This window comes from Suricata suricatta, chromosome 12, assembly GCF_006229205.1.
Source record: "Suricata suricatta isolate VVHF042 chromosome 12, meerkat_22Aug2017_6uvM2_HiC, whole genome shotgun sequence".
Taxonomy (NCBI): Eukaryota; Metazoa; Chordata; class Mammalia; order Carnivora; family Herpestidae; genus Suricata; species Suricata suricatta.
This window is the reverse complement of record NC_043711.1, coordinates 82,170,148-82,183,718: the sequence shown is the minus strand read 5'-3', so window position 1 is coordinate 82,183,718 and position 13,571 is coordinate 82,170,148. Positions and strand designations below refer to the sequence as shown.

The 13,571-nt window shown below is 46.7% G+C and overlaps 1 protein-coding gene across 4 annotated transcripts in view; it reads right to left on the bottom strand.

The window, feature by feature from the left end:
• The window catches only part of ZNF341 (zinc finger protein 341), a 46,188-nt gene that overhangs the window by 32,355 nt on the left and 262 nt on the right, over positions 1-13,571 (bottom strand). For 2 of the 4 annotated variants that reach the window (XM_029917278.1, XM_029917279.1), the window contains exons 2-4: positions 7,945-8,055; positions 5,424-5,620; positions 1,683-1,832 (exon numbers count right to left, since the gene is read on the bottom strand). In XM_029917278.1, the coding sequence (XP_029773138.1) occupies positions 1,683-1,832; positions 5,424-5,620; positions 7,945-8,055 (458 nt within the window). Of the gene's footprint in view, positions 1-1,682; positions 1,833-5,423; positions 5,621-7,944; positions 8,056-12,495; positions 13,279-13,571 lie in introns of those variants that run through there. The other 2 variants (XM_029917280.1, XM_029917281.1) reach the window with 2 other exon arrangements.

The window sequence follows — 13,571 nt, the reverse complement described above, 5'->3', positions numbered from 1 at the left end:
AGTTCTCTGGATTCCACAGTCAAACATGGTTGGGGGAAAATCTGGGATAAAAAAAAACCAAAAGTGTTTTGTTGCAGGAAAACACCAGGAACAGGGCAAGGAAGGAACTAGAATGCCTCCACCCTAAGCTGGTTTCACCAGAGATCCTTTTTTGTGTTAGAAAACCCCCAAGGAGTCACTCTTCTGAGGAGCATTTTGGGAAATACTGATATAGAACTGTAGGCATAGATAATGACTTTAAGCAAAAGGCAAAATAAATAAGACAAATTTCTGAACAGTGCACATAACATGGTTCATTTATATAGATAAGCATATTATAAATGCACTTATATAAAAGCTGTTTCTATCTCTATTTGCATTCAAAGATCAGGAAGACCAGGCACCAAAAATCTAGTAGTGTTTTCTTTGGGTGGAGAGAGTATGGGTAGTTGATTAACTGATTGACTTCCCAACTTTTATTCTTTGATTGAAAGAGAGAGAGAGAGAGAGAGAGAGAGAGAGAAAGGGAGCACATTCATGTGCATGCAGGGGAGGGGCAGAAAGAGAGAGAGAGAATCTTAACCAGGCACCACTACCAGCATGGAGCCCCACTCGGGGCTTGATCTCACTACCCTGGGATTATGACCTCAGCTGAAATCAAAGAGTCAGAGGCTTAACCAACTGAGCCACCCGGGCATCCCATTATTCTTTGTTCTTAATTTTTGTAAATATTTTATTTTGGGGGTGCCTGGGTGGCTCAGTCAGTTAAGTGGCCAATTCTTGACTTCAGCTCAGGTCATAATCTCATGGTTCAGGAGATGGAGGCCCTCATCCTCTGTGCTGACAGCATGGAGCCTGCTTGGGATTCTCTCTCTCCTTCTCTCTCTGCCCTTCCCTGGCTCTCACGTGCTCTCTCTCTCAAAATAAATAACATTTTTTAAAAATTAAAAAAAGAAAAAAGACTTAAGTAATCTCTAAACTCAACATGGGGCTTTTCACAACCCTGAGATTAAGAGTCATATGTTCTACCGATTGAGTTAGCCAGGTGTCCCCCAACTTTTATTCTGAAAAATTTCAAACATACAGAAAGGAAGCAGAAAGAATACAGTGATCATGACACCTGGCTGGCTCGGTCAGTGGAGCAGGCAAAAAAGAAAAAAATTTTTTTAAAAAGAACTGTACATTGTAGTCAGTTACCATGTCTCTCTAGTTTCCAGATTATGAGTCATTAAACTTTGTTTTTACTTTTCTATTGTGTATTTTCTAATGTTTCCCAATGGGCATGGAACACTTTTGTTAAGGATAAGAATAGGAGGGGTGCCTGGTTGTCTTCGTAGAGCATGTGACTCCTGATCTTGGGGTTGTGAGGTCATGAGTTCAAGCCCCACATTGGGCATGGAGCCTACTTATTAAAAAATAAATAAATAAATAAATAAAAATAGGAGTCAAATTGTCTCAATGTGTCAACTGTCACAATGGCAATGAAACCCCAAAGTAATGGTCTGGGTCCCAACTGAAATGACAGCTTCCCTACCCACACAGTGGGACAGGCCAAGGTGCCACTGCCAGTCTCTCTTTAGCATGAGAGAGAGCTAAGGCCAACCCCTCCTCTTCCTATAAGGTTCCAAGTCCACAGCAGTCAGCATGTAGTCCTGGAATCAAGACCCCGTGAGAAGCTGGCCCCGTCCTTCCGTAGTCCTTACCTGCACGGGTGGGGGACCCTGGGGCATGGGCTGGTCCAGAGACGTGAAGGCTGACATGGCAGACATGAGCACATCGTCGCTCACCAATATGTTCCCTTGCACCAGGGTCTGAATCAGCGGGGACGGGGGCACTGTAATGTACGTGGAGATCTGAGCAGTGTGAATGAGAAAGACACACAGAGAAGAGACGTGTCTGAGGCTCCGGAAGGAAACAGCGCATGATGCAAAAGACTTGGGTTCTAGAATCCCACAGATCTGCATTTCATTTCCACCTCTGCTTCCACCTGCTGTGTGGCCCTGCGCAAGCCACTCCACCTCTCTGAACTTTCATTTCCTTATCTATGAAATGAGAATAAGTCATCTCCCTGAAAGATAAATACCCCATGACCCAGCAATAATGCTTTCTGGTATCTCTCCTAGGGCAACTGCACACATGTTCACAGGGAGTCTATGAACAAGATATTCTATGCAGCCCTATTTTTAATAGTGAATAACTGGAAATAACTTCGGTGTCCATCAAAGGGGAAATGGAGTAAAAAATACAATACAGTCATAAGATAGACTACTACATAGCAGATAAAAAGTACTGCATGAAAAATAAAATTAATAACAACATGCAGATTACGTACCCTTAATTTAAAAATTCCGGAACAATAGTACTATATAATTTCTGTGGGTATTTAAATAAGTATGTGAAAGTATCTCTAAAGGTCAAGGGGTGCCTGGGTGGCTCAGTCGGTTAAGCATCTGAATCTTGATTTCAGCTCAGGTCATGATCTCACCATTCATGAGTTTGAGCCCCATGCTGGAATCCTCTCCCCCACTGCCTGACATGTGCACATGCACGTGCATTCTCTCTCTCAAAATAAATAAATAAAGTTAAAACAAAAAGATCATAAAGGATATCCTTCAATAATTAGCTGGGGGCAGAGAAAAGGAACAGCGCCAAAAGGACCTTGTTTATAACATTCTAACTCTTAAAAAAATTTTTTTTAAATATTAAAAAAATTTTTTAATGCTTTATTTATTTTTGATACAGAGAGAGACAGAGCATGAGAGGGGGAGGGGCAGAGAGAGAAGGAGACACAGAACCAGAAGCAGGCTCCAGGCTCTGAGCTATCAGCACAGAGCCTGACGCGGGGCTCGAACCCACGAACATGAGATCTGACCTGAGCCGAAGTCGGAGGCTCAACCAACTGAGCCACCCAGGCACCCCAATATTTATTTATTTTTGAGAGACAGAGAAAGACAGATCATGAGCAGGGGAGAGGCAAAGAGAGGGACACAGAATCGGAAGCAGGCTCCAGGCTCTGAGCAGTCAGCACCAACTGTGAGATCATGACCTGAGCCAAAGTCAGACGCTCAACCGACTGAGCTACCCAGGCGCCCCATGTAACATTCTAACTTTTAAAATGGAGATGGGGGTGTGCCTGGGTGGCTCAGTCGGTTAAGCCTCCGCCTCCGGCTTTGGCTCAGGTCAGATCTCACGTTCGTGAGTTCGAGCCCCGCATCAGGCTCTGTGCTGACAGCTAGGTCAGAGTCTGGAGCCTGCTTCCGGTTCTGTGTCTCCTTCTCTCTCTGCCCCTCCCCCTCTCATGCTCTGTCTCTCTCTGTATCAAAAATAAATAAAACATTAAAAAATTTTTTTTAAAAATGGAGATGGGAAATATGTATTACTTGCAAGCATACAAACTGAAAATAAAAATAATAATATGCTCTCAAGGGCACTGGTGAGGACTAAAGGCAGACCTTACAAGAGAGTGTCAAAGATACAGTGACTGCTCCTCGAAGTAGAGGTAAAGACGTTTTATTTTATTTGTTGCTTTTCTTTACTGACAGGCTCTTGACATCATCCTAGGTCACCTGTTTCTTTGGGACCTTTGGCGACACAGCAGCTGGCCCCCAGAAACCAGAGTCCCTCAAGCACGTAAGGACAGCCTAGGCAGATTAGATGATGCCCCCTGTCATGGCCAGGAAAGGCAATGTGTGAGGCGAACGTGATAAACACTACACTACAGAAACGGCAATGTGGATCCTGGTTCACAAGTATTTTTACAGTGTCACGTGTGTTAGTTAGGCTGACAAAAAATGGGAAATGACATCCATGTCCATCCACATCACTTGTCAGGGGAATCAAGTTTGCCCGTAACCAACTGCTATGTTCTAAGGTTATTTCCTTGCCCAGGAGGAAAGGAACTTCCCTCTCCTTTTACTGAAAAAAGAAAGAAAAAAAAAGGGGGGAAAGGGAATATTTTCTGCTCACCCAAACTCATAATCAAGAAGTGGGAAGAATCACTATGTTCTGGGTTGGGAGATGTCTGGCAACCTGAGAAGGTTCCGTGTGGTAAGTCCTATGGATCTGGGGTGAATCCTATTATTCTGATGGCGGGAATTATGCCTGTACAATGGATGGAGATATGTTTTTTGTTTGTCTGGAGATAATGTTTGAAAGGAATAAGGAGAAAAGAGAGAGCCAGAAGGAATTCTGACTTCCTAACCTGCCATCCTGAGACATGTCCAGTCTCTTTTTTAAATTTTTAAAAAACTTACTTATTTTTGAAAGAGACAGAGTGTGAGTAGGGAAGGCGCAGAGAGAGAGCAAGACACAGAATCTGAAGCAGGCTCCAGGCTAGCAGCAAAGCTCCCAGCATGGACTCGAATTCACGAACCGGTGAGATCATGACCTGACTTAACCAACTGAGTCACCCAGGCACTCCCGTCCAGACTCTTTTATGAGGACTCTTTAATCCCGTTAAGCACCCCTGACCCAGGGTGTTTTTGTTCTCCCCTGACCCCCAGACCTGTGTATCTGACTGCATCTTCACCACCTCCACTTAAGGGCCCAATGGGCATCTCAAATCCAGCATAACCAGTTGAATTCCTGACATCCCCACCAAAATCTTCTTGTTGTTTTCTCCACTTCAGTAAATGGCAATTCCACTCTGCCGTGGATCACCCTGGACTCCTGATCTCACATCTCACATCCAATCCAGCCACAAGCTCTGGTGGCTTTACCTTCAAAGTACTCCCCAAGTCTCATCCCTTCTGTCCACCTCCACCACCACCATCCTGGTCAAACCACCGCCACCTACCTACTGCCTGGATTGGTACAATGGCCCCCTAATGGACTTCCTGGGTCTCTCTCTCTTGACTCTTGCCTAAATCTATTTTCTATACAGCAGCTGGAGTAATCTAGTTTAGGTGTAAATTAGACGATGTCCCTCTTATATTTAAAACCTTGCAAAGGCTCCCATCCCACTCAGGGTAAAAGCCCATGAGGCCCCACCCTCACCAGGATCCCCCATTGCCTGTCTGATCATATTATCTCCCACCCTCCTCCTCGCTTATTCACCTCTAGCCACTCTACCTCCTTGCTGTGCCTGGAATAAACCCAGCATGCTCCCACCTCAGGGCCTTTGCACTTGCTGATCCTGCCTCTTGTAATACTCTTCCCCAAACTAGCAGCATGACTCATTCCCTCACCTTAGTCTCTGCTCATATGGCACCTCTTCCCCAAGTACCATATGCAAAATGGCAAAACCTCCCAACTCTCTGCATTTAACATCCTGAAAAAAGTATGCTCTGCATATATGTTTGGGTACTATCTCACCCAACTCCATGAAGGCAATGATTTGGAATCTTTGTCCATCACAGTGCCCACACAGTGCCTACACAGTACCTGACACATAGTGGGCGCTCAAAAAAACACTCGAATGGATGAATGAACAAACGAATGATTACCTGGCGATTGGCAGGAGGCGGGGCCTGCTGGACTGCTGCAGGTGCTGCTGAAGGCGTGTAGATGCTGTTGGTGGCCAGTGAGACGGTGGCCAGGGGCGGGGCATTCCCCTGGCACTGTTCCCGCTTGTGGGTCATAAATGCTGGCAGCGAGTTGAACTGCTTCTTACACTTCCCGCAGAGAAAGACATCTTCATCATCTAGGAGTCACACCCACACAGTAGCAGAGGGAGAGGAACAATGATAAAAAGCAAGATAAATGAGGGGCGCCTGGGTGGCTCAGTCGGTTAAGCACCTGACTTCGGCTCTGGTCATGATCTCATGGTTCGTGAGTTTAAGCCCTGTGTCAGGCTCTGTATTGACAGCTCAGAGCCTGGAGCCTGCTTCAGATTCTGTGTCTCCCTCTCTCTCGCTACCCCTCCCCTGCTCGCACTCTGTCTCTCTCTTTCTCTGTCTCAAAAATAAAACATTTTTGAAAAAAAAAAAAAAAAAGCAAGATAAGTGAGAGGCCATCACAATAAGAACCAGGACACAACCTGTGCCTGGACCACAAGCACGGCAAACCCATGACTCAGTGTGCGTGCATCAAGTGTCAATTTTGTGCTTCCTGGGAGATTTCAAAACCACATAGGCACCTGCAGGAATATCCAGCCACATTTACCCAGGCATCAAAAAATCAGAAGTCAAGAAATAGTAGAGTGGGTGCACTTCAAAGTTGAGATATTCGAAATCTTTATCCTGCCTGAATTTGTTCACCAGTCCCCAAATGGCCGGCATGACCTTCTCTGTCTCTGCATCCCCTATTCTCCCTGCCAAGTTGCTTCTCTCAGAACAACTCACTCTACAAGACTCTGCTCAGCGGTCACCTCCTTCAGGAAGCCTTCCTAAAGCTGGTCACCGCAGCTCCTTCTGCTGGGTGCATCTCGCCTATCACACTTTCCCCGGCACTACCAGACTATGAGTCCCCCGGAAAGGAGGAAATACGTTTACTTATTATCATAACTGCAATATATCCTGGCATTTTTGTTGAAAGAGTGGAAGACCGAATGAATGATTAGCTATAGTTGACACCACCCATTGAGGGTCTGTCTACCACAGGCCATGCACTGTGCCAAACACTTGACATGCTATGACAGGAAGGTCTATTTGTCATTCAGTATTCACTCTTCCTTCTTAGACAGTAATACAAATTTTAGTGGGAAACATGGCCATCTCATTTAAGACTATATTTCTCAGCCTTCTTTGCAGATAGACATGTCATGTGACTGAATTCTGACCAATAGGACAAGAGCAAAAGTAGACTGTCTATGCAACTTCCTTTCTTTTCTTTTTTTTTTTTTAAGTAGGTTTCATGCCCAATGGGGGCCTGAATCCAGGACCCTGAGATCAAGACCTGAGCTGAGATCAAGAATCGGGCACGTAAGTGACTCAGGCACCCTGGCACACTAGATGCAACTCCTTTTAAAAGGAAGTTCTTTATTCCCTTCACGTTGGCTAGAATGTGGAAATGAAAGTGAAAAGCTGGGGCAGCAAACATAGACTGAAGATAGAGGGCAACAGAACCAAAAGAAAAAAGGGTCTGAGTCTCATCATCCCCACCCCAAATCCACATCAGGACTTCATGTAACAGAGAAATAAACTTTCATCTGTACAAACCACAAGAAACGTGTGTTTCTTATTTACAACAGCTGAAAGTAAATCCCAAGTGTCCTGAAAAGGTTTCTGCAAGGCAAGGCTATTACCCTCATTTTACAGATGTAGAAACTGGGGCACAGAGAAGCTAACTTACTTGTGCTCAAGGTCGTAGAGCCAGGAACTGTGGGAATAAGGACTCAAACCCAGGTGGGTGTCTCTCTGTGCCCAGAATGGTTCCCAAGTATTCAAAAATGTTTGTAGAATGAATAAAATACACAGACTCACAGGGGGCTCTAAAGTTCCTTGCCCTCTCTCTGTCTCAGGGGTCTGGCTTGTAAATTGGAGACTCATGCTTAGCCTGGTCTTTTCATAGAGGGGAGGCTGAGAAATAATTTCTGGGTCAAAGGTACAATCACTACCAAGCTCCATCGCCTCGCCATTCCCTATGTCATGATCCCCACATTCACTAAGTGATTGAGAAAGTATGTCCTCATTTTTTTAATGTTTTTTTATTTATTTTTGAGAGAGAGAGAGAGAGAGAGAGAGAGAGAGCGTGAGCAGGGGAGGGTCAGAGAGAGAGGGAGGTACAGATTCTGAAGCAGGCTCCAGGCTCTGAGCTGTCAGTACAGAGCCGGACGCAGGTCTCAAACCCCCGAAACGTGAGATCATGACCTGAGCCGAAGCCAGACACTTAACCGACTGAGCCACCCAGGCGCCCCTCCCTCATTGTTAAGAAGAGAAAAGCATGAGCCTGAAAATCCAGGCTGGGAGGGGAAAGGGTTCAGACACCAGAGGACATCCTGCGGACCACGGTAGGCACCTGGGAACCACCTGTTTTTCACAGGGAGCAACTCACCCTTCCCACTGGTAAACCTGGGCAGATACTCACCCAGTGACTGGATTGTAGGAGGTGCATTAACACTCTGGCCTGTTGGATCAGGGACTGCGCCTTGGCCATCCAACAATGACTGGACTGCCAGGACAGTCTGATTGTCCATTCCTGAAAAAACAAAAGAAAAAAAACAAAAACAGAGTCTCTGACTTCACCCTTACAAGCCAGGCCCAATGCAAGGCCTCTGTGGCAAAGACAGCTGGCTGTGCCCCGACGCACATTCTCTCCTATTTCCACTGCAGTAGAATCCAAGCTTTTTGGCCGATAATATGGCCCCAAAATATAAATCACACTTCCCAGCTTGCAGCTAGGGAATGTCTATAAATTCTGGACAAAGGGAGGCAAGGAAAGGTGTTCTATGGCAGCATCTGGAAAGTTTTCTTAAAACTCCTTGGTACATGATGCCCTTCTCTGCCCCATCCTCCATCCTGCTTCCTAGAACAAGAATATGATAGTGGATAATCTAGCCACCATCCCAGATCATGAGGACAAGGGCCATTCCCTAGGGATTGCAGGGCAAAAAGCTGGAAAGATCCTGGGCCGCTGAGAACCTTGTAGAACACAACCACCCTTGTTGCTCTGGATCATCTTCCTCTGGGCCCTCGTATGAGAGAAATAAACTGCTAGCCCATCTAAGCCACTGCTAGATTGGGCCTCTCTCTTCCTCATGGAAGTGTCTGATCCTAAATCACATAGCCTTTCCACAAATCATGTTACCAAGTCTTCCCCACCCTGTTCCACAAATCCCACGGCAAATTTGTGTACCTGGGCATCCTTGCTTCCCTTGTTTTCCAACATGCACTTGTCTTTTCAGTTCCTCAGTAACCAGTATAACCTGAATGGATGGTGGGGCTACCCATGAGAAGCCGAGTGCTTCCATGTTTTCTAACCAGTTGTCACTGCTGAAGTTCACAGGACACTGTCTAGCCATGTCACCAGCTGGAGGACAGGTGTCCTTACATCAAAGTGGCCACCAAAGCACATTACCTCCCTCCCCAAAAAACCCAGAGGATGCCTCCTTCTCTCTGTCCCCACAGCCGATGCTCTGCTTCCAAACTCTCAGCTTTTACCTGGACACCTACCCCAGATTCTAAAGGCAACGCAAATTGGATCCACTAGTTCCTGAAGCCAAAGTGAATTCACATTTTCTCTTGTCACCATGCTGTGTCTCTTCTGAGGCCACCTCTTCCCCTCAACCTGTCCTGCTCCCTCAGACACACTCTCCACCAACTGGCCCCTTTCTTCACAGTATGCCTGCAGCCTTTCCTTCCCATCAACAGCTACGCAGACTCAGGTCTCTCTAGAATGCCCTCTCTCTTTTTTTTTATGTTTTTTATTTATTTTTGAGAGACAGAGAGAGACAGCGCGAGCAGGGGAGGGTCAGAGAGAGGGAGACGCAGAATCTGAAGCAGGCTCCAGGCTCTGAGCTGTCAGCACACAACCCGACGCGGGGCTCGAACCCACGAACCGTGAGATCATGACCTGAGCCGAAGCTGGACGCTTAACCGACTGAGCCACCCAGGCACCCCTAGAAAGCCCTCTCTTGAACCCATATCCCTTTCTCTTCTCCCTTCAACATCAAGCATCCCTTCATCTGCTCTGCCCACCTCCCAATACTGGTCTACCTACTTCGTGGGGCTTAAGCCCCCAGCATTCCACAAAAGTCACCAAAGAAACTTAGCAGCATTGGACGTTCCTCCCTGAAACACTCCATTCCCCGGCTCTAGGATACCCCCTCCTGAGTCTTCTCCCACCTTTGCTCACTCCTTCCCAGCCTCCTTTGCTCTTTTCTGTCCATCCCTTAAAAGTTTCTATTTTGAAAGGTTCCTTTTGTCTGGATTCTCTCTCCTCTCCCTCTTAAACTCTCCCTAGGCAGACTCACTCACCTCCCATCCAGCTGTCCTCAAAATCTGGGGTCCTAAACCTGGGGTCTGCTCCCCTGAATGAGCTTCAGTAAATCTACTATTTTATGGAATATTGTGAGTATACTAGCATTTGTATTCAAATCTGTACATGAACGTTCATAGTAGTTTTCTTTTCGTGATAATAAAAAACTGGAAACAACTCAGATGTCCTTCAACAGGTCCATGGTTAAACAAACTGTGGTATATCACACTGCAGAATACGACTCAGCAATAAAAAGGAACACACTATTGATACGCACAGTAACTTGGGTGACTCTCCAGGGAATTATAAGTGAAAAAAGCCAATCTCAAAGGTCATATACTATATGATTCCATTTACATAGCATTCTTTTTTTTTAATGTTTATTTATTTTTAAGACACAGAGACAAAGCACAAGCAGGGGAGGAGCAGAGAGAGAGGGAGATACAGAATCAGAAGCAGGCTCCAGGCTCCAGGCTGTCAGCACAGAGCTCGACATGGGGCTCGATCCCCAGACGTGAGATCATGACCTGAGCTGAAGTCGGACCCTTAACTGACTGAGCCACCCAGGTGCCTCCACATAGCATTCTTGAAAAGAAAAAGATATTAGAACTGGAGAACAGATCAGTGGTGGACAGACATCATTGATGAGAAGAGAGGGGAAAGAGGTGGTTGTGGCTATAAATGGGCAACACCTTACAGGTAGGAACTGTTCTGTATGTTGTGCTGTTATAAAATAGTTTTGCACAATGTTACATTGAGGGAAACTAGGTAAAGTGTACATAGGATCTCTCTGTATTCTTACAACCACATGTGAATTTATGAAAAAAATTTTCAAAATAAAATATTTGGTTTTAAAAATACTGCCTGGGAGTGCCTACGCGGCTCAGTTGGTTAAGCATCTGACTTCAGCTCAGGTCATGATCTCACAGTTTAGGAGTTCGAGCCCCAGACTGGGCTCTGTGCTTTTCTGATCCTGTCTCCCTCTCTCTGCTCCTCCCTTGTTCACCCATGCTCTCAAAATGAAATATTAAAAAAAATAAATATATGAAAAATACTTCCTGTCGGGATGGCCAGGCGGTTCAGTCAGTTGAGTGTCTGACTCTTGATTTTGGCTCAAATCATGATCCCAGAGTCATGGGATTGAGCCTCATGTTGGGCTCCTCACACTGGGAGCCTGCTTAAGATTCTCTCTCTCTGTCCCTTTCCCCCACTCGCTTGTTCTCTAAAATAAAAAATAAAAAATTTAAAAATAAATAAATAGGGGTGCCTGGGTAGCGCAGCCGGTTAAGCATCCAACTTGGGCTCAGGTCATGATCTCATGGTTCGTGGGTTCGAGCCCACATCAGGCTCTGTGCTGACAGCTCAGAGCCTGGAGCCTGCTTCTCAGATTCTGTGTCTCCTTCTCTCTCTACCCCTCCCCTGCTCACTGTCTCAAAAATAAATCTTAAAGAATATTTTTAAATAAATAAATAAAAGAATAATACTGCCTGTCAGAACTGTGGAGACAATCAAAAGATCAATGATAGCCAGAGGTTTACAGGGACACAAGATCTTTAAAGAAGTGAAAGTACTCTGTGATGATTTTGTGATGATGCATATGTCAACACACACTTGTGCATCAGAATGAGCACCACCAAAAGTGAACCTTAAGATAAACCATGAACTTGGGTGATTGCAGTGGGTCAATGTAGATTCATCCATGGTAGCAAACGTATCATTCTGGTGAATTAGGTTGATGAGGGGGGAGGCTAGTCATGTGTGAGATCAGAGGGCACACAGGAAGTCTCTGTACCTTCCTCTCAACTTTGTTGTGAACTTAAGACTGCTAAAAATGAACTTAAAAAAATATATACTGCCAGTCTAAAATGTAAATCAAGCTAAATGGGTCACCCTCACCCCTCAGTTTTCCCTCTTCCAATAATCCTCGTCAACAAGAACAGGCACCAATGTTCACGCAGCCACAGCCCCCGGAGCACCCCTTCATTCTTTTCCCAACCTATTTCCCTGCCCTTTTCTCATTCCTAGTCCTTCAGCAAGTCTAGCCTATTCTGCCTCCACTGTCTCTCTCAGATCCACTTCTGCCTACCCGCCTGGCTGTCCCCCTGGGGCCCAGGCCACCATCTGTTCTCTGTACAGCACCTGCGGCTACTTCACTCCCTCCCCACTGCCACTCCGGCCCCCTCCCATGTGGTCTCAGAGCAGCCTGAGTGAACTTTATAAAACATACATCAGATTGTGTTGCTCCCCTGCTGAAAACCCTTTCCTGGCTCCACACTGATTCCAAGATAAAGTTCAGAAGTCTCATTTCTAGCTCCTCACTCACAGGAACTGCGAATCCCAATCCCGGAAGATCTCTCTTCGCCCCAGGGCTTTGCAAATGCACTTCCTACAGCCTGGGTCCCTTCTGGGTCCCCACAGTTCTGCTGTCCTTGCCCTAGCCCAGCATGGGCCACACTGTCCTAGGAACTGATTTTTCTTTTAATTTCCTCATCACTCAGTACATGAACACATTCTTGTAGTAAAAATTCAAACATCAAGGATGTCCATGGAACTTAAAATAGGCTTCATCCCATTCTGTTGGAACCACACTAACCCTGGCCCTCCACATCCATTACCCACATCAGCACTAAATACCAGCTAAGGTAATCTTTTATGGCTTACCTTTTCTGTAATTATAGAGTTTCAATATTTGCTTGTTCTGTAATTTTTAGATAGCTCTCCCAAGCCCCCCGACTGTGGGGCAGGAGCTGTGTCTGGTTCAGTGAGCATTCCTGAAATGGAAACTCTCCAGATGCAGGGAGGGTTACCTCCATTTTATGGTGAGAAACTCTGATCTTCCAAGAAGTGAAGGGCGGATCAAATCGCCTTAGGGGCTTCGGAGAGCCCACTAGTCCGGCCGACGAGTCCGGCCGACTTTCAGTCTGCACTCTAATTATATGTACACTGATCTTACCACTCCCCTCCAAGAACATTCTCCAGTCTGTACCCCCCTGGATCTACCCTGCATCACGGCCCTGATGCCACTTAGGCTCCTTCCCACCCACCCATGTCCAGGAGTGCATATGGAGGCCTTCCGTGTTGTTGTCTCCAAAACCCACAGTTCCCTGAGGCCCACCTCCACGTTAGGAACCTGCGGAGCACGAGACAATCAGTTGGTGCCCAGGGTTTATAGGTTCCGGTATGAGGGCACTGTGTTCCAGCCAAGCACACCGTTGACACCCATATCCCCATCGTTTCTTGGTCTGAGTTTATAAAATTCTGCACCCCAGCACGGAGCACAAAGTAGGCATCTAGTGTTTGTTGGTTTGGGTCTGTGCGCTCGAAGCCTTGCACACAGGTAGCGCCTATCCTTTCCAGGTCTGATTTTGAGACTTTGTCAGGGTACGACGAGGCACAGCTGGCGCGCTCAATTCAAGTTCTTCGTGGTCAGGACTCCAGGCTCGGCTGCTTCGACCACCCCAAGCCGCTCCCGAACCCCACCCCCACCCCCCCGCACCATTGTCCCCCTCTGGGCAGCAGCCTTCAACGCACTCTTCCAGGCCTGGAGGGTGAGCCTCCCGGGCTGTTCTCTCCAGGAACCCCTCCTACGCCGGCCGAGGCCCTCGCGGTTGACACTGTTCCTGCCCGAGGCCTCCCCCCACCACCAAGGCCCCAGCCATGCCTCCCAGGCTATGCCTCCCAGGTTGCTCGCCCCCGGGGCCTTCCCTCGGCGCCGTTTCAGTCCCATTGTCCCCCCC